We start from the raw sequence: 25,257 nt of genomic DNA on the forward strand, positions 1-25,257 counted from the left end.
TACTCACTGGAAAGATGCAGAAGTTTGTCATTTTTGCTGTGAGCATAATTCTTAATGGGAGTTAGTTGTTTTCAGTTCTGCATTTAAACTGGCTCCTTGTAGAGGTGCGAGGCAAGCTAGCAGTGCCCTGTTTACAGCTGCTTGTCTGGGTACTGCTCAAGCTGACAGTAAAAGTTTAGAGCCATCCGAGGAAGCCGCAGGAAGAGAAACCAGCTCTGTGTGTTCTGCTGATGCAGTTTGAGCTGTTAGAAGCCCATGAAAGCTGCTTCCCTGTGTAAGTAGTAAGTAGTAGTGCATTACACAAACCAGGGAGAGCTAATTTGGGTAAGCTGGCAGAAGATTCTTTCTCCCTGACATCTTCATGGGAATGAGTCTCTTGACCCAAGGAACAAGCGCCAGGACAAGAGGGAATGGCCTCAAGCTGCACCAGGGCAGGGTTAGACTGGCTCTTAGGAAGTATTTCTTTGCAGAAGGGGTTGTTGGGCGTTGGAATGGGCTGCCCAGGGCAGGGGGGGAGTCCCCATCCCTGGAGGGGTTGAAGAGTCGGGTTGACCCAGCGCTGAGGGATCTGGTGGAGTTGGGAACGGTCAGTGTGAGGTTCATGGTTGGACTGGATGATCTTCAAGGTCTTTTCCAACTGAAATGATTCTGTGATTCTGTGATCTTGTTTTTGTGGGAAGAGGCTGGGTGAGACTGTTATACCCACCACTGATTTGCCATGTGCTCTCCATTATCCAGGACACTGGGGGTGGCATGCTCTGATAACAGCAAAACCTTTGTGATACAGGTGCTAGGAAATACTCGAGGGACCATGGTGTGTGGGCACAGAAACATTTGAGTGCAAACCTCCAGGTGCTGAGTGATGGGACAGCCAACTGGCTTCCTTCCCTGTGGTCCAGCCCAGCTTCCCTGCGGGGTCCCCAACCCAAGGATGTTGCCTCTAGGGCCTGGCCCGGGGAGACTCTCCTGCATTTGGCTGAGACCCCCACACCTGTGCCCGAAGGAGACGGTCTCTCAGTACTGGTACTCCCAGAAAGCTTAAAGCCTGTGTCACAACCAGGTGCAGAGATCTTGGGATGCTGCTGGATGAGTTTGCAGCCCCTATGTTTTTCCTGTTGGCCGAGTGAGTAGATGGTGGACTGATCATCCAGCCTGTGTTTCTTCTGCCGGGCCCTTGGCTTCCCCACCTTGCCATTCAGCTTACAGATTGAAGGTTTTGTGTATCCTGAAGGCCAAAATAAAATCATCTTGTGGGCTTAATCCAGCCTGTGAGCCACCACATGACTGAAGCAGCCAGAATCATTCCATTTTCTCTCCTGTCCTTTTTTGAGACAAATAGCATCCTAACTGTTTCAGGCATGGCAACTGTAGCACACAGGGGTATTTCTGTAGCTGGTTATGGATTTTGATAGTTAATATAAGAAGTACTTTATTCACTGTGCAACTTTACAAGGAACTGGTTGCGGTCTGCTTAGCAAGGGCAGCTGCCAAGGTAGTTCATGACAAAAAATCTGTGAGAGGAAAGAGAGATGAGAACCAGTGTTGGAGAGGATATTACCTGAGAGCAGCTTTGCATATGAAATACTCATGTTGCATTATTTTAAAACTCAATGGGTGTTTAGTTATATAGGATTTGAGGTAGGAAATTTGGTAGAATATATGTTTCTAATATTACATTTAGGGCTTTTAGACTGAAGGATCACATAAAAGCATTTGTAATTTTTAAATTGGAACAACTGCTGAAATGAACTAACATCATTATCATACATTTTAGCAGTGTACACCTACTGGAAAAAAAGAAATCCACAGCTTCCTCATACCCTGGAAAGCAAGTAGTTACAAGGCTCCACAAAACCATTTTGAGTTTATGAAATATGTCATCCTGCTCCCATATACTTCACAGAAAATTTCAGTCTGTGTTTTCTCTTGTGCTAGCAGTGTGTTTCCAGTTCCAGTTAGAAAGATGTGACTGTACAGTATCACTTGGAAGCACAGAATAGTCATCAGTTAAATAGGACTTAAAAGGTGATAGGTATTTGGCATGCATCTGTAACAGCTTTCTGGTGGGTTTTCGATGAGTGTAGAAGGTGTATATGTATATGTGAAGATGTTATGAAGTGTAACAAAGAAAATAGTTGAGTTTTGACTGTGTCATGTGGCATATTGCAGCTCCTACCACTATCGCTTCTCTACGGGCTTGATCCACAAAGGAGTGAGGCTGGTGTATCAAAACATGTTTTACGTTCTTTAAAAAGTGAAATAAAATATTTAAAAGTTGTCATTCCCTCTTGCTTGTTGATAAAAAAAATGAACCTGACTTAAGAGATAACGTCTGTCAAGAGGCTCATCTCACATTCAGGAAAAACGTTAACATGTTTTATCATATGCAAAGGAGCATCCTTTGTCTCATGCTTTGATTTGATCTCTGGGAAATTTTGTTACCAGTCTAGCTAGAAAGATTTGCACTTGTCTCGTGCACGCTGCGAAGTTAAAATAGCAGATAATTGAAGGGAGCATCTTTAAAACAGGAGTGCAACCTAAAATCTGACTACAGATTTGGGAAAGCTTTTTGCAGCTGACCAGTGAACCGATGGCGTGTGAGAGGTATGCGGAATGAGAGAAGCTGTCTCTCCTTGATCAAGATTTATTGGGCAAGCAAATATGCCAGCCAAAGAAATGCTAACCAGAGTAGCAATAATATGACGTGGTGTAAAGGGTTATGTGTAGGGTTTTACCTAGCATCAGTAACAGTTTAAGTCGGTGCTTTGTATAACTTTTTGTTTTAAAAGAAAAAGATGTTTTAGAATTATTTACAGTTGCTGTATTTGTCTTTTTATTCTGCTGAGTTATGAGGTCAAACTTTTTACGTGAAAAAACAGTATTTGTCTACAAGTTGGCAAAAAGGAGTTAGGGTTCAGGTCCAAAGGCTACTTGTCTTCAAGTGCTCTGTGATATTAAATGTTATGCGATAAGAGATAGTTAACTAACACTTACCTGACTGCTATGATTCTTGTACTAGTTATGCTTCTTGCCATGATAAAATGGTCAGTAAAATCCTAAATTTCTTAATTGCAATTCTTTTCAGAAAAGGAATGTTTGTCCACGTGTGTTCAGAACATGCAGCAGTCTGATGACCTTTCTCCCCTAGAAATAGTTGAGATGTTTGCTGGACTTTCTTGTTTTCTCAAAGACTCCAGTGATGTATCCCAGACGTTGTTGGATGATTTTAGGATATGGCAAGGATACAACTTCCTCTGTGACCTCCTCCTCAGGTATGCAAAAGTGCTTGAAGGAACGCAGACAGATCACTGCAACATTTTTCTGAAAAGATTTCTTAATAAAGAATAGATTTGAACAAATAAGTGATTATTGGTGCTTATGAAATGAAGCTATTAGGACCAAAACATGAAATTACGTGCTTCTCTCTCTTTATGAAACTACATGGTTTAACTTTCTGTTCATCGGTACTGGTTTATTACTGAATGTTTCTGTATGTGCTAAGAAAGCAGCTGCCTAAAAACAACCATTACAAAAAATTTAGAAAGAACTCAGAAAATAAAATTTTGACTGATTTGGGGGTTTGGTTTGGTTTTGGTTTAGCATACTTTTGTAATGAAAAATCATGTACATAATTGTGGTGCATGCTATTAAGTATTGAAGACATGCTACTTAGCATTGAAGAGACATCTTTGTACGTAAACTCTTAATACCAGAGTGCTGGAGAGAACCCTCATGTTACGAAGGGAATCAGTCTATATATGTTTGATGTTTTTTTAATTTGTAATTTTCATTAAAGGTACTGCTAACCTGCTAATGCATCACAAAACATGGTAATGAAAATGCCTGCTCAAGCAAAACTTGGATGTATGATCCATCCATGTTTATATTTCTTTCCGTGAAAGAAACTTCATTCTTTTCTTTCTCAGTCAGCAAATTAGTGTCTGCTGCATTATTTGTGTAAAATTTATGGTCAGTCTGTGTTGCTTTGTTTGGATATGAAGTTCTGAAGAAGCATGCTTAGCTGTTGAAATATGTATGTCTTTTACAAATCCATGACAGAAACTGGGGAATTATGTCTTATGAGTGTACACCTTACGAAGTATACTCAGGTCAAAGATGCTCAGGAACAGTGCTGTAATGACCTTAATGAGAAGTGTTAATGTTGTTACCTCCCTGTTTCAAGCCATTCATTTTGGGTGCTAGGATGCTAGGTTTTGGCACCCAAATATTTGAAATGAATTTTCTACTACATAGTATGTTTTGGGGTTTTTTGTTTGGTTGGCTTTTTTAAATGAATGCCAGACATAGACAGCATTTGAAATTCTTAATCACAGTTAAAATTATTCATAAATTATCTTTGGTGTCACAAAAGCTGAAACATGTTAAGGAATTGTTACTGTTCTTGTAGTATAAATGGTGGTTTTGAATATATTTACTAACCCATTAATCCAAAGCAGTGTAATTCAAACCTAGCGTTTTTCCAGAAACTGGAATTTGAGGGGAACATGCTGTCACTAGTGATTTCATTTTCAGGTACAAAAATGGTCCTCTGTAGATCAAGTGTTTTAAACAAAGTCTCTTCTGAGCTTGCTCATCCTTTAAATCAAAGAGTGGGGGAACCCTGACAGAGGTATAGGAAGACTAGAGGTTTGCATGTCGGATTGGAGAAGGAGAGCACCTGGGTTCTTCAGTTGACATCAGTAAAGGTTAAAAGTGTACATTATCCTGACTTCTTCCCGGTGTGGCTCTAGAAAACATGCTAAGATTCTTGCAGAAACGCCTGGGATAAGGTGAACAGTGCACATCAACTTGTGGTGTGTTTGTTAGCGATTAGTGTATTGTAGAAGAGATGTAAGATGGTTGAAAATACAACTGTTGTTTTGATGACTGTATCTCTTGCTGTTTCTTGTAAGATTTAGTTTATTTGATCTTCAAATCAAAACATAGTTTCTTTCAAAAAATTATCGTCTTGGACAAGCCTATGTATTGGTCAGTGGTGAACAACAGTAACGTGTTTTTCCTGGAAATATTTTGGCTCAAACCTACAGAGTTCAGCTCTGTGGCACTATTGTGAAGACGACTGTCCTGTGGGGGTATGAAATCTGGACACTGGATGTCAGGCTGCAGAGAAGAAAGGCTTTGGAGCTGGTAATGCAGATGGATATGTGGAGAAGGTGACTTAATGCAGGAGGTCCGTGAGGACCAAAGTATGTAATTTCATCTCGATGACGTGGAAGGGTAGGGCGTGTGGAGGGTTAGTAGAATGGCAGTAGGAGAGCTAAGTGCTTCTGTAACGGCTGTTTGAAGGAGGTTCAGCCACATATCTGACTGAGAAGAAGATGGAGGATGCAGAACGAGCTGCTTCTGAGGGCTCCCATGGTCACTTGTCAGCAAGAAGAAAAATATAGCTCATATTGTGTGAGCGAATAGGTGATTGTGGTCCCCAGCTTCCTCCCGAGATCTATAGAGACTGTAGACTTAGAAAGTAATTAAATGTGGTTTAATTTTTGGTGAGGTAAAAGGAAAATGAGGATTGTTCTGGGGTTCAGAGTCAGTTTTTAGGGTTTGATCTGATGGTGTGTTGCTGGCAGGAAACAATGGTTGGAATGGAATGTTGGAATTTCCATCCTCTTGCATTCAAAGGTCTGTAGTTCTAATGAAGATGCTTCATCCTGTGCTTCTAAGTATTAAGGTTCTACTAAGATACCATTTCAATAGCATAAAATATTAACTCTTAAAGTGGCAGATATAATCTAGCAAGTTAATTATGGATTTATTTAATTTAAACTGTATAGGTATTTTCCTATCCAATAACTTTATGTTTGTAAGAGGATTTCAAAAGTAATTTTCGTGTCTGTGCTGATTTTCAGCAGACTGAGTTCAAAGAAAGATTTATGAGGTGAAGTTCTATGGCAAATAAATGTATGCTCTCATAAATCCAATAATGTTTGACTGACTTAATGGTATGAAATATGAACAGAGAATGTATAAAATACTGCAGGAACAGGGCAGTAGAATTGTGGCCTCTAAATTAATAGAGTAAAATGGAAGAGATATCTTATTAAAGTGATTTGAGTTGAAGTAAACTAGGGCTGCTAACTTGATCTATTGTGTTTTCTTTAGATTAGAACAGGCAAAAGAGGCTGAATCTAAGGATGCTTTGAAGGACTTGGTTAATTTGATAACTTCCTTAACAACGTACGGTGTCAATGAATTAAAGCCAGCTGGTGTTACCACCGGAGTACCTTTCCTACTGCCTGGATTTGCAGTCCCACAGCCTGCAGGCAAAGGTGAGTCTGCATTCTTTCTCCCTCTTGTTTTTTTGTTTGTTTGTTTTAAATGTAAACAACAAAATACAGAGAAGCTGTATACTACACAAACCATTTACAGCTGAGTCTAGGTTCTTTTACTAAGATTATAAGAACTTAGTTCTGTGATCTCAGCGTTTCTATTTTGGGGTTGGTACCCAAAGAAGGAAGTTTAGTCTTTGAGGACTAAAGGCTGAATCTAAGGTCTTTCACTGCAAAGCTGACAGTTTCTATGTGGACATTTTAAGAGATTATTGTAATGGAGAGATTCGCTGATCTGGCTTACGGTGTTTTAAGCTGCTCTTACTAAACTGATATGAAAGGCTGATGTGCTGGTTTGACTTTTTCCACACCCCCCCCCCCCCCAAATTTGCTTTCTGTTGGCTTTTGTCAGCTTGGGCAAGTGTAATTTGTAAGCTGAAATCTCTTGTTTCATCACCAGTGTTCAAGGAGTGGTGAAATCTGTGGTGTGTTTGCAATCGCAGTCAATTATGATACGGAGATAAGGTTGAGGAAGTCTAAGGGGAGAAAGTGTTTTATAAAAAACCCCTTATTTTTTGCATCCTGTGTGTAAACTTAAATTTCTACTAAGTCTTGTATGTAACTAAGGAGTTTGGAATTTAATAGTAACCGTGGAGCTAGTTTGTTACTTGGGCATTTTATGGTATTTAGTAATACCAGGGATACAAGAAAAATTTTTGTGATAGGGTTGCATTTATAGATTTGTAGGCTAATGGATTTACTTTCCCTGTTTCTCTTGTATATCTAGGTTCCTTGGACAATGACTTCCTTTTTCTGGTATTGAGAGAGTTCATTGTTCATGGGAATTGTTTCCCTTTGCACTAAATTGAGAAAGAAGGTGGTAGTCACACTCAGAGCTTAATTTCTCCATGTTTTGATAATAACATATTAATTTTTGCTTAAGTTAATCAGCTTTTCCGTTACAATAGCATGAGAGAACCATGGCCTATTGCAATCTCCAAATTAATTCTTTTATTTAATTTTCTGGTATTTGTCACGATATCTCTCAGTTCCTTTTACCTGCTTTTTATTACGTTGGCAAGTTGTCTTTTTATGAAGACCATATTAGCTCATTTTCTTAATTGCTTCTATTTAAATCCTATTAGTTCTTGAACTCTGAAGAGCTGGTTAAGATTTGGTTTCTTCAGGGGTCCTCGTAATAATCAAAGATTAATCTGCTTGATTGCCTGGAACAACTGTTGATACCAAATTAGAATATAAATAGTATAATCTGTCACCACCTATGTTCCTGTCACATTTAATAAACTCTAAATCCCCCTTTCAACATTTTTCATTGTAAAGAAAGCATGTAAAAAAAATGTCCTTTCAGAAACAAGTGAGTGTGACTTACAATGTAAGAGTAATATTCTTCCAGTATGTGAAATTGTTCCGTGTCAGTTTTCAAGGAAGTTTCCTGTTGCCTTCTGGAGAAATACTGGCAGGGAAGGTAGCGAGGCTGGACATGAAGATATAATTGAATTTACTTTTAAATTGGGCAACTTAGTTTATAAACAATGAAGAGAGTAGCATTCCGCAGAGCATGTGTAATAAATCAAGATTCTTTGTTTATGAAAGGGTTTGTAAATCAGGTTAATGGTTTGCTTATAGCTTGTTTGAAAATAAGATTTTATTGTTAGAGCATCCTAAATGCTTCGTTCAGAATGTGTTACAAGTTTTCACTCTTGATTGTTTATCTTTTTAAATTGTTTTTGCCATTAGTTGTTTTCTGTATCATGGGATTTATCCACTGTGTACTGTTCCTACAGAAGGTTAAAAAGTTGGCTTTGAGGCATCTTTTTAGTAGAATAAGAATAATATCTACCCATAGAAAATTCTGGGGGCTACAGGGAGCACTCATAAATGATGCATTCTTTGGCTAAATGAATGAGATTTTATTCAATTCGAAGATACTTATTAGAAGAAATTTGACAGAGCTTTTAAAGATGTGAGGCCTTTGTGTGCTCGTATTATAGTTACCTTATACTCTACAACTATTTCCCTTTGTTTTAATTCCCTAATCGTTAACAGTACGGGACCTTTCCAAAGCTTTCTTATTCCCAGGCCTGATTACCAAAGCCAGGCCCATGCCACTTTGTGATAGCGGTATGGTCGTTCACACCAGTTAATCCAGGCCTGAGAAGGAGCAGCCTCTCCATGGAAGGAAGGCAGCTGCTGACCTTACGCTGGCCTGTGGAGTTTCTCTACACATAGCTGTCATCTTCTCGCAGGCGATCGCCAAAGAGGGGAAGCAAGAGGATAATTTGGAGGCCATGCATCTTGTCTAGCTTTGAACCCAGCTTGGCGGGGATTTGTTTGCTTATTGCTCTGATGAGTGAGGGGATACGGATGGCTGTTACTCTAAACTTAGCCTGCTAAATACTTGCAGAGTTGTGTTCTGCATTATGGAATACAGAGCGTTACTGTTGCTGTAATGAGCTTTCTTGTGGCCTGGGTAGATGACAGGCAGGCTTTGTTTTGTCTCTAGAGCTGTGTCCCGTTGCACATTTTAACAGTAGGTCAGCTTACTTACCTATTTTAAAGAAATGATCTTTCATTTAGCTGCTTATGTAAACACCTTTAAAGATGAAGATGCCATCTTAATGACCAGTAGATTGTAGGATTTGCAATGTAAGTGATCGTGCAGAGGCTTTTTTGAAGAGTTATTTTTAATAAAAAATTGTATTGCATGTGACATACGCTGTTATTTTATTCATGCTTATTAAAATGCACAGATCATTATTAAGTGTGCTCATTGTTTATGATGATTAAGAAATTTCTCTTTCCTTTTTCCTCCCATCCCACTTTTATTTCCTGATTTAGGTCACAGTGTGAGGAATATTCAAGCATTTTCAGTCCTCCAGAATGCTTTTTTGAGAGCAAAAACCAACTATCTAGCACAAATCATCCTTGATGCCATCACAAATATTTATATGGCGGACAATGCCAACTACTTCATTTTGGAATCGCAGCACACATTGTCTCAGTTTGCAGAGAAAATTCCTAAACTTCCAGAAGTGCAGACCAAATACTTTGAGATGCTGGAATTCGTTGTCTTCAGCTTGAATTACATACCCTGTAAAGAACTGATCAGTGTGAGCATCCTTTTAAAATCCAGCACTTCTTTTCAGTGTAGCATCATTGCCATGAAGACACTCCTTAAGTTCACCCGTCATGACTGCATCTTTAAGGATGTCTTCAGGGAAGTGGGACTTCTGGAGGTGATGGTAAATCTTCTTCATAAATATGCAGCCCTTCTGAAAGATCCCACTCAGGCACTGAATGATCAAGGTAGTGTGTGCCCTTCTGTTTTACTAATACATGTCTTTTTGTGGCTGGGAACGGGTGGAGGCTAGCACTTAAGAGGAGGAACAATAAAGTCTGAACACAGTACCTCAAGGGCTGAGATCTGCCGTGGGCTGCTGTGCCATCTTAAAAGCTCATTGCAATTGCTTTTCTCTTAACGTCCCGTGAGAAGCTTGAGGCAAGCTTTAATGAAGGATTCTGTATGAATGCAAAATAGTAGGAGTTCATATTTTCCTTTTCAAATCTTTTTTTGATGTGTTTGTTTAATGCTTGTTACTTAACATGAAAAGGGCGAGTGGAGGAGCAATACACAGTATCTCTACGCTTCCTCACAAAGGGTACTTGTGCATTTCATTGTGTTTAGCCCCAGCTTTGAAAAAATACTGTGGAGCGCATATCTGAGCTCTGAACAGGAGTATGTATTCAAGTTTGCAGTCTTTTTTATAAGTTGGGTCTACATTTTTCTAAGACTGTTTTTTTTTTTTAAAAAAAAGATAAATTTAAAAAGAGTTCTCTCATCTCCAGAATTGAACATCTCAGAGATAAGCTACATAGCTGCTTAGCCTGCAAAGCAGGTGCTTCCAAGTGCTGTATCTGCATACATACACACACAGAATTTTTTTTTACATTCCTTATTCAAACTGCAATCAAGTTAGTGTGTGTCAGTGACATTTTTTAATCATAATTGTGGGTCGTTTCACCTAGGTTTATTGTCTGAAGCTTCGTTAGTCAGCGGTAGCAGCTAATTAGAGTTAGAAAGCTTTGTGGCCAGCAACTTCATGGAAAAACACATCATTTATCACATTCTTGTAAATAAATAGACCAAACTGTCCTCTGATTAGGGTGCTATCTGGGTGCACATGCACATGCTATGTGCCTTGCTTCTTATTAGAGCCATTTGAAAAAAAAGGGTTTTTTTCTGGAGTGTTACTCTGTTTAAAATGCCACTTGCAGTGTTGGTTTGTCTGTTACACCTGCAGAATCAGCAGCACATTTACTGTAATTATGTGAATGTAGTTTTGTGCTTTTGTGTGGAATCTCTCTTTTCAAGTACTGGATACTGAACAAGAGCAGAACCTGTTAAGTCTCCAGCTATGGTATGGTTTTGTAGCTTCAAGGAACAACTGTTGGGGATATGAAACTACACATAGAGCTGCAGTGTCAGCCACTGAGCTTAGAGTGCTCAGAAGATTCTGTTTAAATTCTTGTCTTTATAAATTAACTTTTCAGATGATTCATAGTTAAACTTCCCCAGGAATGCATGTGTAGACTAAATCTTAATTTGCTTTGGAATATGATTAGGCTGCATGTTCTCTGGAGAAGCAAAGAAAATAAAAGTGTTGGTGGAAGTATTAAGAAGCATCTTAGATTCTGAGTGATTTTTTTACTATGACTTTGGCTTCTGAAATTATTTTTAGGGGATTCAAGAAACAGTTCATTTGAGGACCAAAAGCAGCTGGCTTTATTGGTTATGGAGACCTTGACAGTGCTACTACAAGGATCAAACACAAATGCAGGTAAGTAGAGAGACTGCTGTCAAAATATTTATAAAGAAGTAACTCAGAAAATCATGCCTGAAAACAAAGTAGTCTTGACTTTCTATCTTTAGGCAAGTAATCAAACATACTGAAGTATACTTCTTCTCTTGCCAGGTTTTTCCAGAAAAGAGAATAGGCATCATAAACTAGAGTGCATAAAATAAAGAAGTACAAGATAGTGTTTCTTCTTGAGTTTCTTTGCTATTGTTTACCTGAAAGCAACCGCCACACCCCATTACTCTCCGACAATACTATAATTTGTAGTAGGGCTTGTAACACAGATTGTGTATTGAAAAATTTAAGCATATAATTAGACATGTAGTTTGCTGTTGACAGTGTCACTTCTGTTTAAATGTGATTAATAATGCTTGCGTCTTCACTGAAAGATGGCTTTTCATTTTTAAAGGCATATTCCCAGTTGGTATGTATAAATAGGGCTCTGTTATGAGTGTCCTTTTCTAAATCAGGCAGGTTTATATTGTGCCAAGACATAGTGACTTCTCAATAGACAGTATGTGTATCTCATATTAGTAAAAGCTGTCTCTGAGAGCTTGAAATAACAGATTGAGAAAGGATTTTTAAATCCTCTTTGTCTGTTCTATTAGACAACGAAGAAAATGAGCAGGTGAGGTGAAACAGACACCACCCTGAGAAACCAGGATTTTTTTTTCCTTTTTCTCAATTCTGACTGGTGTTTTCTCACTTCTGGTTTTGTTTTTGTTTTCGTTTAAGTAGGAGAGACTACAACCTGTGACAAATGCTTAAGGATGAAATCCTGGAAATTGTCCAGCTTGGTTGACAGCTCACTGTTTAAACATTAGTTCCTGGGCTAATGATGTAAAAGTTGTGACTTGTTTCTTTCCTGCTTTTGCCTGGACAAATTTTTTCATTTAAATTTCAGCCCAGTGTTGGAGTAACCTCCAGTGTTGTCTATGCCATTTCAGTGTCGTGCTTGTTTTCAAGTTCTGTTGGATTTCAGCTTGTAGTTTCAAACCACTTTCAAAGATGGCTTTTGAATTCTGCCTGTTGAGCATTTACAGCATCTGCCATCTTGGCTTTGTCCACCTACTTGATAAGTAAGTTCTTCATTCCATCAGGAAAGGCATTATTCATGGCACTCGAGGTAAACCCCAGTTGCATGCCCTTAGTCCGGGCAGCGACATTGCAGAAAAGCAGAGGTTCCTCCACGCTGATGTTTCAATTAGTTATATTCAGTCTGTGGTGATTGTGTTTAGACTGTTTTGTTGGGTTGCCTATGAGAAAGCTGTGGATGATGCTGCCAGAAGCTTTGCTGAAGTTGAGATGTGTCTCCTCTGCCACTTCTGTTTTGTCCAAGCTACCTCTGCTGTAAATGGAAAGGAAAAAACCTTGATCTTTAATTTACTAGATGAATCTGTTCAATGATGAACCAAGAAGCAAGTGAATTAGGCTGAAATAAGGAGGCTTTAGAGAGGAATTGGTATAGATTACAGATGAATTGCATGAGTCAATTACACACTTGTACATTTATCTGTCAGCTTTGGTTTCGCCATGTAAGAAAAAACAGAATTAGAAACGAGTCAGAAAGGAGTGGCACAAAGGTATATGTGGAGGCTTCCATATAAGGAGAAATTGGGGAAAAAAAAACCAACAAACAAACCCCAAACCAAAAAAACTCAGGATTGTTTGATTTCTATGGATGAATGAGAGAAGGTGACGTAAGTATGCGATGATAACATCTCTGAAGGACTGGAAGTGCCTCATATTTTAGAAGTGGGAGGTTTTGGCTCACAGGACCAGACTGTATGTACCTGTGTCACGTCAGGGTCTGTGGTACCTGAGCCTTGCTCCTGTGAGGTACGGTCATGGTAGCCTCCACCTGACTCATGACAAGTCCTTGGCTGCTGTTAAACAGTGTTCCTGACCTCACCTAGGGAGCTTGAAGCAGCCATCAGTACCTCATTGCTACTTCTGAGTACAGAGTTAGTCTCTGAGCATCCACCAGAGAAACACAGAGGGTAGCATAAAACGCATCAGGACCGTGGGGTGATGCCACAGATGTTGTTTCTGAGGACTCCTGGAGGGTTCAAGGGTCTCATTTTTTCAGTTGCTCTCCAAGTTCAGGAGTGTGACAGAGCTGTACAGGAGTTAAGAAAGCATTTCTCAAACGAGTTGTGGCTGCTGTCTGTGCAGCGGGACTGGGATGTGAGCCCGGTGGCACTGTATCCAGAGGCCAGCAGAGGTTTTAGCTCATCACAGAGAGGCATAAATAGGCATTATGCAGCTTTCCAGTGCTTCATACAACACTCAAAGCTTGGTTTCTGATCTTAAACCAGTACCTCTGGTAAGCTTTCCTGAATATTGCCTAACTGAACCAAATTTCAAACAAGAAATTTGCATGTCCAGACCCAGACAGGTTCACTGAAGAGTTGAGAATGTAGATGGAGAGTGGGAAAAGTATGCAATGTTACCTCAGTCTCTCTGAAAACAAGAGACCTGACCCCTGAGGAGATGCACTTTGCCTGTAAAGGGATGCAACCAACCCGTCTTAGGGCCTGAGGCCTCTCCTTTTGCCTTGTCCAAGTCCGTATCTCATCCTAAGAACGTCACAGAGAGCAGAAGGCAGGAAATCGGAAACGGGTAGTGGGACTAAGGTTTTTATGTGTACATTAAAGGGAATAAACACTGTCCTGACTTAGCTTGTTAATCCTGAACTTGGTTATTTAAACTGCTCTTTTTAGTTGACGGTCACAGGAGAATGTGCCCGTTTGATGCAGTAATGTAGCACTGATCTGTTTTCATCTTCAGTAATTAACATAGGGCAGTACTCTAGGTGCTGATGCTGTACTAAACACACATTATGTGTGCTATATATATTCCAGTTTGGTTTTTATGATGTTTTCAGAATCAGTTTTCATTTAATTTTCAGTTAACATTGCACATGTGTTCTTCTGAGTATGCAGTAAGCTTGAGAACCATTATTTGACTTCAGCTTTAGCTCTACAGAGATAGGTCTTGCCACAAGAAAACTTCTATAGAATCCTCCAGATCTTGTGGATAGACCGAATCACTTCTCAGCCAGTGCTCCTAGTTTGCCTGTCTTGTCTAGAAGCAGCCTAGTTATATTTTTGGCAATGAACTAAATGTAAGATAGAGGCTATCCTTAACCAAACTGTATATAGTCTTCACTAAAGATGGAGGGTTTGCTGTAATTTTTTCTTTGTTTCATCCTGTGACTCTTTGAGCTCTAGCATGAAAAGAATAACTACTGTTGGAATAACAGAATTATTGAGGAAATTCTTAGAACTGCCCTGCATCCTTGTACTCAACACCTTTAGTGAAAAATATTGTCAGAAGAATATCGTTCAAGTTCTATTTTTATTTGTGGTAGGAGAGGAAAACCAGTAGTAAGTCATTAAACACCCATAGGGCTAAAACCCTGCCATTCAATCTGTAGAAATGAAAATAAACACCTTTCATGTTCTGTTGTTGTCATTATTTGTTACTGATTGTATTTTTCATACTCCTTATGCGCTTATCCCCACCCCCCCCTTTCTGAGTAGGTATTTTCAGGGAGTTTGGTGGTGCGAGATGCGTGCACAACATAGTAAAGTATCCGCAGTGCCGACAGCATGCCCTGATGATCATCCAGCAGCTGGTGTTATCACCTAGTGGAGAAGATGATATGGGCACTTTGTTGGGACTGATGCACTCGGCTCCACCTACAGAACTGCAGCTGAAAACGGACATCTTAAGGGTAAATGAAGTACTGCTCAGGCCTCTTGCTTCTAAGCCACTGTTTTAAAAAACAAAACTCTGAAAAGGGGATTGAATCAGATGGATGGTACTGAGCTACTGAATGTGGATTGTCTCTGGAGTTGAAATGCGTACATTTGATGCATGGTTTTTATTTTCTTCCATCTGTCCATGGCAGGTTTCAGAATCAGAGATGAAGGCTAGTGAGTGAGTATGTGTTTTTAGCATCATGACTTGTAATCAGCCTCAGTGGATAGGAAGTGAGGTTCTACAGTTACAATAAACTTCCCTGGAGGAATTAAAAATATTGAGAATACATGGGGGGGGAAAAAGCAAGCATGTAAGACATGTTTATTTTCAGCGCTGGCTTGTGTTTTCCTCTGGCAGACTTTATTTTACCATATTGTTAGTTATAAATGCTGAATTAATTCATATAAATGTAAATTGTAGTGACGATAGTAGAAGATAAAGCCAAAGAACTTGCTTGTTCAAGGAAAATCATGGAAAGGTAGGAAAGTAAGGCTGTGAGTGGAGGAGGGAGAGAGAAGACTCTCATTTGGTTTCTGTCATATTAGGTTTTTTGGCTGCTAATCTAGACCCACAATTTCTTCTCAGAATAGCTAGTGTTATTTTTGTAAATTGACATAATACTGTTATTTTAGGGTAGAAAAGCTGAGGCAAGTAATAAGTAAATGAGTCTTACCAGAGAGAACTCTGAGACATCTAGGTTCGTCTCTGTTAAAAGGAGCTGTAATATTTCTCTGGCAGATGAGCAGCTTCATATTACTGCAAAAGACAGAAAGGAAAGTTAGTAATAAAATGAGTCATTTGACATGTTTTGTCTGTCAAGGTCTTCAGTCATTTTCGAGCATGTCTCATTCACGATACTTAAGGGGAGAGAATGGATATTGCAGTTCCCCAGCGGATTTAACATCTGAAGTCAGGGTTTCTCTCCTTCCTCTGACCTGTTGTATTTGTCTTACATTGGTGCTGTTTTCGGAAATTTTGGTTATGGAACTGACAGCCCAGAATGGTGCAGTGATGTGTCTCCTACTCTTTATCCAGGTTTGGCAGGAAATGAGATACTGCCTTCAAAGGAAGGACAGTCCAACTATTTCACTATCCTTCTTCTGAGCGCTTAAAAAAAAAAGGCGTGATTCTGAAGAAGTAGACTCTTGGTCATGAAAGATTTCCCCTGCCCCCCTAGCCTATTTTTCTGTATCAGTATTGTTTTTCTGTTGGTTCTGATGCTTTGTGTAGAGACTTTTTCTTCTATATTCCATATTCACATGTGGGTCAACCTCCCCATGACATCTGGTTTTTTTGTTTGGTTTTGGTTGGGTGGATGGGCTTCCCTACCTCCCGATTTCACAGATAAATGATTATTATTCTCTAGTAGCTAGATTCATGTAGTTTCTGCTGTTTATACTGTGGCTTTGGCTTTGTATTTGTTCAGTGAGTAAGGTTTTATCCATTTTTGTTTCTCTCTCTCAGGCTTATTTTTGAACAACAATTCTTAAAATTTTCCTCCATTCAGAGATTTATGGGTTTCATTACAGAGGAAGGCTAAAACTGAGTGGGGTTTTCAGGCTCATTCTTTGCTGCTGCGGTTATCTTTGAGTGCTGTTGTAGCTTTGAAGCTGCCAGGTGCTTATGCATTGTAGATCTCTGGAAGACCTGTGTTTGGATGCTCCAAGGCTTAGCTTTCTCATTGCTACAGGCAGCCATTTGCCCACTCTTGTTTGAAATTGTGAAGTATGATGGCAGAGTAGATTCCTTTCCAATAGCTGTGTGCTCTGCCTTGTCACTAAGGGAATTACATGGGGATTTTGGGTTCCATTCTAGGCTTGGTCAAGTGTTTTCTGTTGGCAGTTTTATTTACCTCCTTAATTTCTTATTTCTAAATTAGGGGCCATGCTTTACTTTTTTCCCCACTCTTTCTCTTTTTATTGTGTAAGCTCTTGAGGATGGGGACTCCTGCAGTACAAAGTTACTCTTTGGAGACTTCTGGCATTACCAAATTCTGACAAACGACATGAGGAATTTGCTAGCATATCAAATAAAAATGTTCCTGCCTTTTCCAAGCTGTTTGTAATGCTGCTGCTTTTTTTTTCTTCTTTGTTTTGATTGTTTGTTTTGTCCATAGGCCCTACTCTCAGTGCTGAGAGAAAGTCACCGCACAAGAACTGTTTTTAGAAAAGTTGGTGGATTTGTGTATGTCACATCTTTACTCGTTGCTATGGAAAGATCTTTGTGCTCGCCACCTAAGAATGGCTGGGAGAAAGTAAACCAGAATCAAGTGTTTGAACTGCTTCACACTGTGTTCTGCACATTGACTGCAGCAATGCGCTATGAGCCAGCCAACTCTCATTTCTTCAAAACAGAGATCCAGTATGAAAAACTGGCAGATGCTGTTCGATTACTTGGCTGCTTCTCAGACTTGAGAAAAATAAGTCCCTTGAATGTCTTCCCTTCAAATACACAACTATTTCAAAGGCTTTTGGAGGATGACCTAATATCCCTGGATTCTGTGTCACCTACGCTAAGACACTGCAGCAAACTTTTTATTTACCTGTACAAGGTAGCAACAGATTCTTTTGACAGGTATGAACTTTGCCTTTTTTTTTTTTCTTGTTTTCTCTTCCCTCCCTACCTGCCCCCCCCCCCCCCCCCCGATGTTCCCCAAAATAGTTTTCTTCAAATACGTTCATTGCAAGCTTTTAGATTTCCAGTTTAATCTATTTCTTTGATCCTTCACTCCAGTGGGAGGAATATAAGGTGTCAACATCTGACCAAATATTGACTTAGGTTGCTGGTATTTTTCAGGGTACGCAGCATTCTCTCTGATGTTGAATGTTTTTGTCATGGGAGCAATTAAGATATAGATGTCAGTTTATTTGATGTGTTGAAGCAACCTACTGGTTCATAGGCAGACTGTCTGGTTGTTTTATCATACGGAACTACTACATTTTTATGCTTTTATTAAGTCAAATGAAAAATTGGTTGTTGAACATCACACCTTAACTTCATGTTTCCTTTGGTACGGGACTTTATAGTAAGTAACTAGATAATATAATGACAAATTTAGAATCACAGAATCATTGAGTTTGAAAAAAACTCTTTAAGATCATTGAGTCCAACTGTAAACCTAACACCACCGCTAAACTGTGTCCCCAAGTGCCACATCTACATGTCTCTTAAATATCTACCGGGGTGGTGACTCAGCCACTTCCCTGGGCAGCCTATGCCAATGCTTGGTAACCCTTTTGGTGAAGAAATTTTTCCTAATATCCAGTCTAAACCTCCCCTGGTGCAACTTGAGGCTGTTTCCTGTCATCTCTTGTCACTTGGAAAAAGAGACTGACACTCACCTCACTACAGCCTCCTTTCACGTAGTTGTAGAGAGTGATAGGAGCTCCCCTCAGCCTCCTTTTCTCCTTACTAAACACATCTAGACTAGACATCTTGTTTTAGATGGATTGGCATGTTATTTAAAGTTCTAGCTAGTCTGTAGATGATTGTTCTTTAACTTGGGAGACACTCCCAGATTTAAGCAACTAATATTTATATTATACTTGAGATTTGAAATGGAACAGTAGTGTGTATCTTAAAGTTGATTCAAAATGACAGCAAAACTTACCAAAGCATGTTTTGAAGATTGGCTTGTCTTAAAGTAGTTTTTGGTACCTTAAATTATGGGCAAGAAGTAAAACACAGGCCTAAGCTTCGTATCTGGGACCTTGTTGCTCCTGCACCCTGTCTGTTTGATGCATATGATCTTGTTTTAATAAGACAGGCCACCTAGTTAGTCAAACACAGGGTCTTATTTTCCAAGTGTTGAAGATGTGGCTGTGTATTTTGAGATATTAAATAGAGTTGCCAGTTGGTCAGACTTTCTTAAAGTAGGTGACTGCTAAAGTACAAACTTCATGTTTTTGTTAACGAACATTTTGCCTCCAAAGCAGCAAATCTTTAATGCTGTTCTCTTGGTTTTTGGGTTTTTTTTGATAAAAACCAACAACAAACCAAGAAGTAAACAAAAAACCAAAAAAACCAAAAGCCAAGTACAGAAACCAATTTACTTGATCTCATTTTAAAGTACTGTTAAAGCATTCAGATAGGGGGAGGAAAATGTGTATTAAGAATGTGTCACATGTACTGTAGAAGTTATAGCACTGCCTAACAGTAAACTGTGAGGAATCAATGGGGTAAGTATATCTCATAGTGTTGTTGCATAAGCTAGCTCATTAAGTTGCTTCTTTTTTTGGCGTCATCTTCAGTGACTGCATTCTTCCTTCTCTATTAAATTTTCTGATCATCATTCTTTGTAAAGTTTATGTTGATTTCATTTCTTACCCCTGTTGGTTATACTTCATTTACTGAGGCTTTACTTTTTCCTCTCAATTTCCACTGTTTAACATTGGAAGATGTTCTGTTTTGGTGGTGTGGTCATATCAATAAACTTCTGTGAAATAATGAAGAAGCACTGCAGAGTCATGCCATAAAACAAGTACACACTTTGCATGTTCGTGTTTACCTTTGTCATCTGCGTGGTTTCTGAAGAATGGATCCTAGTAACAATTTCATTGGCGCTTTTGTAGAACTAACAAGCTTATGGCCTCTGGTTTCTTCTCTAACCTCTCTGTCCTACCCCCTGTCTGTTTTGTCTGTAGTCGTGCAGAACAGATCCCTCCTTGCCTGACAAATGAGACTTCTCTCCCTTCTCCCTGGGGTACGCCAGCTTTGTCCAGGAAAAGGTACCGACCCTTCAAAGAGAAGTTGCTCTCGCTTCTGATTTCTCTCTCGCTGTTGTGTTTCTTAGTTGGGGGGGCGTGGGTTTCTCTCAAGTTTCTATTTTTCTCTGAGGTGTGCATTTTCGCTTCTGTGTTTACTGGAGAACATACATGTAAAGGTATATTTCATAGTAAGTCCTACGTAGTGATGCTAATAGATGAGGTTAGAGTTACTTAAAGTTAAGTTTGTGATTCAAAAATAAATAAGATCTAGTATAAGGAATGATCTGAGGGAGGTATAAATTGCACTCTCAGGAGCTGTTCAAAGTTCAGACTATGCTAGTAGATCAATTAATATGGCAGGATTACTTTTTTCTTGACTAATTTTTCAAGAAAAGGTACTTTCAGTAGGAAGGTGGATGGCTCGTTAAGGTGCTCATTTGTTAGTCATTGCACAGAATAAAAAATAATAAACCTGTCAGTACTTGACTACCAAATGATATAGAGGTATGCAAAATTAAAAGGTTTGGAAAGAAAGCACGAATGGCACAATTCAGAAATCCTAGTCCCTGCTTCCCCTCCCAAGCTACTAGTGTCTGGTAGCTTATTTTTTCTTTAAAAAAGAAATAATTTACAGATTCAACAATAGTGTGACTTACAGGCCTATGCAAATGATGAAAAGGAGATTTTTCCCGGAGCCCCCAGAGAAGGGGGCAGCTGTTCGTTAACTGATGGTGCAGGTTAGGCAGAATTTTGCTTCTGAAGGCTAAAAAGACATCGGATAGACTGTGGGTTATCTGAGGTGCAGGTGCCATGTGAGGAAAATAAGGTTATTCTTGCTTGGTGTACGGCTTAAAATATGCCATCAAGTTTCATGTATGGAATGTAAAATATTTTGCAAAGGAAAGCAACCAAAGCCGCTTTTGGAAACTGCTTTGAAAGGATCTGTTTGTGCTCGAGCAAGTTAGTAAAGAGAAGCCTTTTTCTGTCTTGCTGAGTGATGTTACCCAAGTCTTACCTGGGTGTTCTGCAGGGACTGGCTTGGACAAGGCTGCTTTCCCGGTAATCCAGAACATCTTAGACGGTCATTTCCTTTCTTTTCTAACACTGAGGCATTTAGGAACAAACACAGCAGTTGCAGTTCACAGAGAAAAATCTTAGCTGCCAAACTCTTTTCCCTCTCCTTTACTCTTAAGAAACTTGAAAGAAAACAGTGTTTCATGTGGAGGCTTTTTACAGCTTCGATCCTGACGTTAACCCTCTAGCATGATGGATTGCCCTTTCCTTTACTACATTTTGCTGTTCTCCCTGGCGTGGCTGCTCAGGTTCACTGAATTACTCAAACAGGTATGTGAAGGCTTGCACCAGAATACATGCAATGCCTGCCAAACAGGAGCTGATTACAGGTTGTAATGATAAAAGAGCGCCAGGTGGGTAGTTGACACAGCCTGGTAATTAAAATATAAATATATCTATATATGAAGAGATATGCCAGACTTCCTTTGTTTTTTTTTTGTTGTACTGATAATGCAAGCAGTTATGTGAAACTGTGTGGTATAAGGCGAGATAAAGATTGGATAGTTTAAAAAGTCAGTATCCCTGTGGGGTGCTTTGGGCAATTCAGGTAACCACCAGTGTAGTAATGTGGGTACTTGCTGAGGTAAAGGAGTGGCTTGACATGGGTGTTCACAAACAAAAAAGGCCTTTGGGTGATAGCAACTTGTGTAAGACTCAAAGCAAAAGTGGACAGAAAGAATGATCATGCTAGCCTGGGTGACTTTTCAGATCCTTTCTGTAAAAGCATGTATTCAAGTAGAAAAATAGACAGGGCTAGGCTTTTCAAAAAGTCTGTTTGAGCAGCTGTCTGCTTTCTCACGGTTGTTCAGCATCATGTTTGTCATTCCTAGTGAATTCAGTGCCAGTAGCTGCAATCTTCCTACTTTGAAAAATAAGCAGCTTGAGTTTTGTAGTCCAATATTATTTGATTTTCTTTTTTTCTCTTGCTAAATGTCAATTACGGTCTGTCGAAGTTGACTGTTCCAAGAGATGTGTTTGCTTTTCTCTTATTGTTTTGTGTCTCCTTTATTTTGCTTCCCCAGGATCTCCCTTGTTGCTGTGGCCTGGCTTTCTGCCTTTTGACTCATAAGACAGGTGCCTGAGGGAATGTCCTGTGTAGTTTGGCTAAAAGAGTAAGCAGGCACTGTGCACACATATCATTCTTACCAACAACAATAGGACAGTTCTGGTTTTGAGGCACGCAGTCTAGAACAGTTCTGGTTACACAGATATGCCAATATTCTCTCTGACATGTCTGCCACTTCTCAAAGCTGTATTTCCCGGAGGAGTGGTGCCCTCCAAGTGTTATCCTTTCTGTAAACAGAGCAGGTAGGACTCCTCCACCACATGTGGTGGGACGGCGGTACACGGCTGTGCTCCCCCTTACTTGGAATGCGTTGTTCTTCCACCCTTCCTGTGTCATTTTAAACAAGAACTACAGCTTTGCCAGTTGTTTCATTGCTGTAAGTCTTGGCAGAAAAAACTTAATCTCGACAGGGCGTTCTCATCTTTCTTTGAGAGAGATCTCCTTGGGCCTGACAGGGTGAACTAGAGAATACAGTGTAGCTTTGACTTTAAAATACTTTTAGCCATTATTTTTACACAGTTTGGAGGGCGATCACTCTTGGGGAATGATAGGCAGAGGGTTTGTCTACAATAAATCGTACTTATTTCTTTCCAGATGAAATGATCTTACGGTTCTCATCGAGTTGTACTTAATTATAAGTTTGAATTTTTCTTCAGTTTTTTTTTTTTTATTAGATTAGACAGATCTATGTGTCATCTTCAGTACACTGCCTTTTTCCATTGTCCATTTCTTCCTTTCTTCTCCCTTAAAGGAATCATATAAAAACATATAAGCATGGCTAAATTAATTTACTGCAGGTTCTGCACTGACCCATAGACCCGTAACATTCAGTGAATACTTTGGCAGGATTTTGTAGGATCTATTTTATTTTCCCTGCCTAGAGAAATCTTTTTGAACTGTTTTTTTTTTTTCATTGTTTTGATAAAAGTACTCCTTATATGGAAAAACTAAATATAGAAGATATTTTAAAATGAGGTGGAAAACTTTTGATAATGTATGCTTTAAGGAGATCACTTTTATTTAGATTGCTAACAGAAAAGTGAATTGCCTGGTCTTGATTGTATCCCCTTTTCAGTTTGTTGTACATAATGTTGAAGTCTAGGCTGTCTGAGGCCAGGATCACATGCTTGTCTGTGGCTCAGACTGAGCAATGGCTCAGGCTTTTATTAGGGTCTCCCTGTATTAGTGTTACAACCTCACAGTTTACCTAATGAGGTGAATGAGATAGTGAAGATCAGGATGCTTAGAAGTAAAATTTGTGCCTAAAAGTGGACGGAAGCTTGATCTTCAGGAATGTCTTGGGGAGTGGAATTTTGCTAGACTGAAGAGCATTCATAAATACAAATGGATATTTCGTTTTTAAACTGTATCCTGTAAAACTTACATTGAGACAGTCAAGGTGACACTGGAAGGAGGTAGCAGTTTTCTTCTTCAGATGAAGATGCATGAAGGATGTATGAGAAAGAATTGTCCATGTTTCAATCTCTGCATTAAGACAGAGAAAAGGTTTGAGATAACACCTCTCTATGATAGTATTACTAGTTGTTATGCTGTTCTCAATTCCATTTAAAGCAAAGCCTTCCTCGACCTGCCAGATGTTTCAATCGGTGAATCTGTTAGAGAAGTTTAGGAAATTGTTGGTTAGAGAATTTCTGAAAACACTAGAAAAATTGATTTGGGCAGATTTTCTTCTTAGTGGTTGGTTACAGTAGACTTGCCATACTATTTCATGTTTGCTGTAAGTATTAGCTGAGTGAGTAAAGCATCAGTAATTTCATCTTTCTTCAAAAACTCCCTTTTTTAAAAGTGCTTTTGGACTGTTTAGATGCCAAGTTGTTGACCTGCCATGAGCCTTTTCAATAGGAGCACTTTTGTCAGAACATTATTTATCCAGCCCACTTTCCAGCCAGCACAAGAAGATTGTGCTGTACTTCCCTGTGTCCTGTCTTAGACTAAATAACCCATTGCCTCAGCCTTCCCCCACAAATGATGGTTTTGGCTGGGGTGTGTGGGGATGTGTGTTCGAGGTGCTGCCTTCAAAGTGTTTAGGACAGAATTGCACTTGCAGCCTTTGTCATCTCTCACCTATGTCCTGTTTTTACCAGGAGAAAAGGTCTCCTAGCTGGAAGTGCCTAATGGGTGAGCCTCAGTAGTCCATGAGTGTTATTTCTGTTAGCATTAGAGGTTAGGTAAATCTCTGTCACTGAGAACAGGAGAGAGGAAATGCCTTGTTCAAGTGATTTGTTAGGAAGAGACCCATTTTTAGCTGGATTCACTTCTTGTAAAACAGAAGGCAATATTTGATCTTCAAGAAAAATTCTTACATAGAGTTTGTTTTCTTTCTTCTTACAAATAAGCGTATATAATAAATACTGTGAGAATATGGGTGGGGTTGGTTGGGGTCTTTTTGGTTTTTGGGGTTTTTTTTGTTTTTTGTTTATTTTTTGTGGTTTTGTGGTGAGCATGAGCCTTTCAAGCTACTTTTGTTTCTAAAGCACCATCTTGAAAACATAATCAGTAAGCTGCTCATGCTGTTTGTGTGTTGAATTTGTGCTGCAAGAAGTATGGCATCAAGCTGATACCTCTGAGAGTTTCAGTGAGAAACGTGTCTATAGCTCTCAGCACAAGTGATTGCTGCTAAGCCAGTGTGTCAGAGCCTCTTTTGCTTGGATCAGACTAAAGTAGCTTAATGTAAAACTAAATTGCCACAGCAGTCGTGAAGAGACTGAGAATATGTGGACTGCTGGCACAAGTGTACGAGACCAACTTTCTGTTCCTGTGGGCTAGTTAAAGATTGCCGAGGGTTTTGTGATCGTGTGTTTTATGATCAGTTGTTAATGAAAAGCAAATGGGGAGAAACATATCCAAAGCTGAATTTGTTCCCCAGAACAGGAGCAGTGGTAGCTTGCATCTGCTGTTGCTGTGTGCTGCCACTGCAGCTAGAAGGAGGAGGGAAGCAATAAAGACAACCTTTAAGTTCTTCAAACTGCGTGGCACCTGAGGAAAAGACTTCTGAGTTCAAGCATAGTCAAGAAATTAAAACCCTTCCAGGTTTTCTTTGGGGAAACATGTCCAACAGGTTTGAGAAGAGGAAAGCACTTGGTCTGTTTAACTGAAGAAAGAGAAAGGAGAGGGCAGTAACGTCTGTAGGCCAGTTCAACTTTACAGGTGTTTGAAAAATGCAAAGCTCGTAACAGATGGGTGTTGTAACCATGGGATGTTTTCTGTCCTGCAGGCACGCGTATCATTCTGTTTCAACACCTCCTGTTTGCCCTCAGAAAAACATAGCTGATGTGAAACTCCAAACAGGACCCACATCTGTACAAAGCTCTGATGCGGTCATCATCCACCCTGGTGCTATGCTCGCGATGCTAGATCTTCTGGCCTCTGTTGGATCAGCTACACACCCAGAGGTAGGGGAAAAAATTCTGCCATCTTCAGCTTTGAGAGTGGCTGGGAAAAAGGATGGCTATGGG

The 25,257-nt window shown here is 39.6% G+C and overlaps 1 protein-coding gene across 8 annotated transcripts in view; it reads left to right on the forward strand.

The window, feature by feature from the left end:
- WDFY3 (WD repeat and FYVE domain containing 3) overlaps nucleotides 1–25,257 on the forward strand; it is a 187,167-nt gene that overhangs the window by 79,907 nt on the left and 82,003 nt on the right. For 6 of the 8 annotated variants that reach the window (XR_012623209.1, XM_074823816.1, XM_074823815.1 and 3 more), the window contains 8 exons: nucleotides 3,086–3,272; nucleotides 6,124–6,290; nucleotides 9,150–9,617; nucleotides 11,051–11,149; nucleotides 14,713–14,906; nucleotides 17,052–17,509; nucleotides 19,579–19,662; nucleotides 25,017–25,194. Coding sequence is in view for 7 of the 8 variants with exons in the window: in XM_074823816.1 (XP_074679917.1) it covers nucleotides 3,086–3,272; nucleotides 6,124–6,290; nucleotides 9,150–9,617; nucleotides 11,051–11,149; nucleotides 14,713–14,906; nucleotides 17,052–17,509; nucleotides 19,579–19,662; nucleotides 25,017–25,194 (1,835 nt within the window). In the remaining variant the exon portion in view is untranslated. Of the gene's footprint in view, nucleotides 1–3,085; nucleotides 3,273–6,123; nucleotides 6,291–9,149; nucleotides 9,618–11,050; nucleotides 11,150–14,712; nucleotides 14,907–17,051; nucleotides 17,510–19,578; nucleotides 19,663–25,016; nucleotides 25,195–25,257 lie in introns of those variants that run through there. The other 2 variants (XM_074823821.1, XM_074823822.1) reach the window with 2 other exon arrangements.

The sequence above is a fragment of the Strix aluco genome, chromosome 4, assembly GCF_031877795.1.
Source record: "Strix aluco isolate bStrAlu1 chromosome 4, bStrAlu1.hap1, whole genome shotgun sequence".
NCBI lineage: Eukaryota > Metazoa > Chordata > Aves > Strigiformes > Strigidae > Strix > Strix aluco.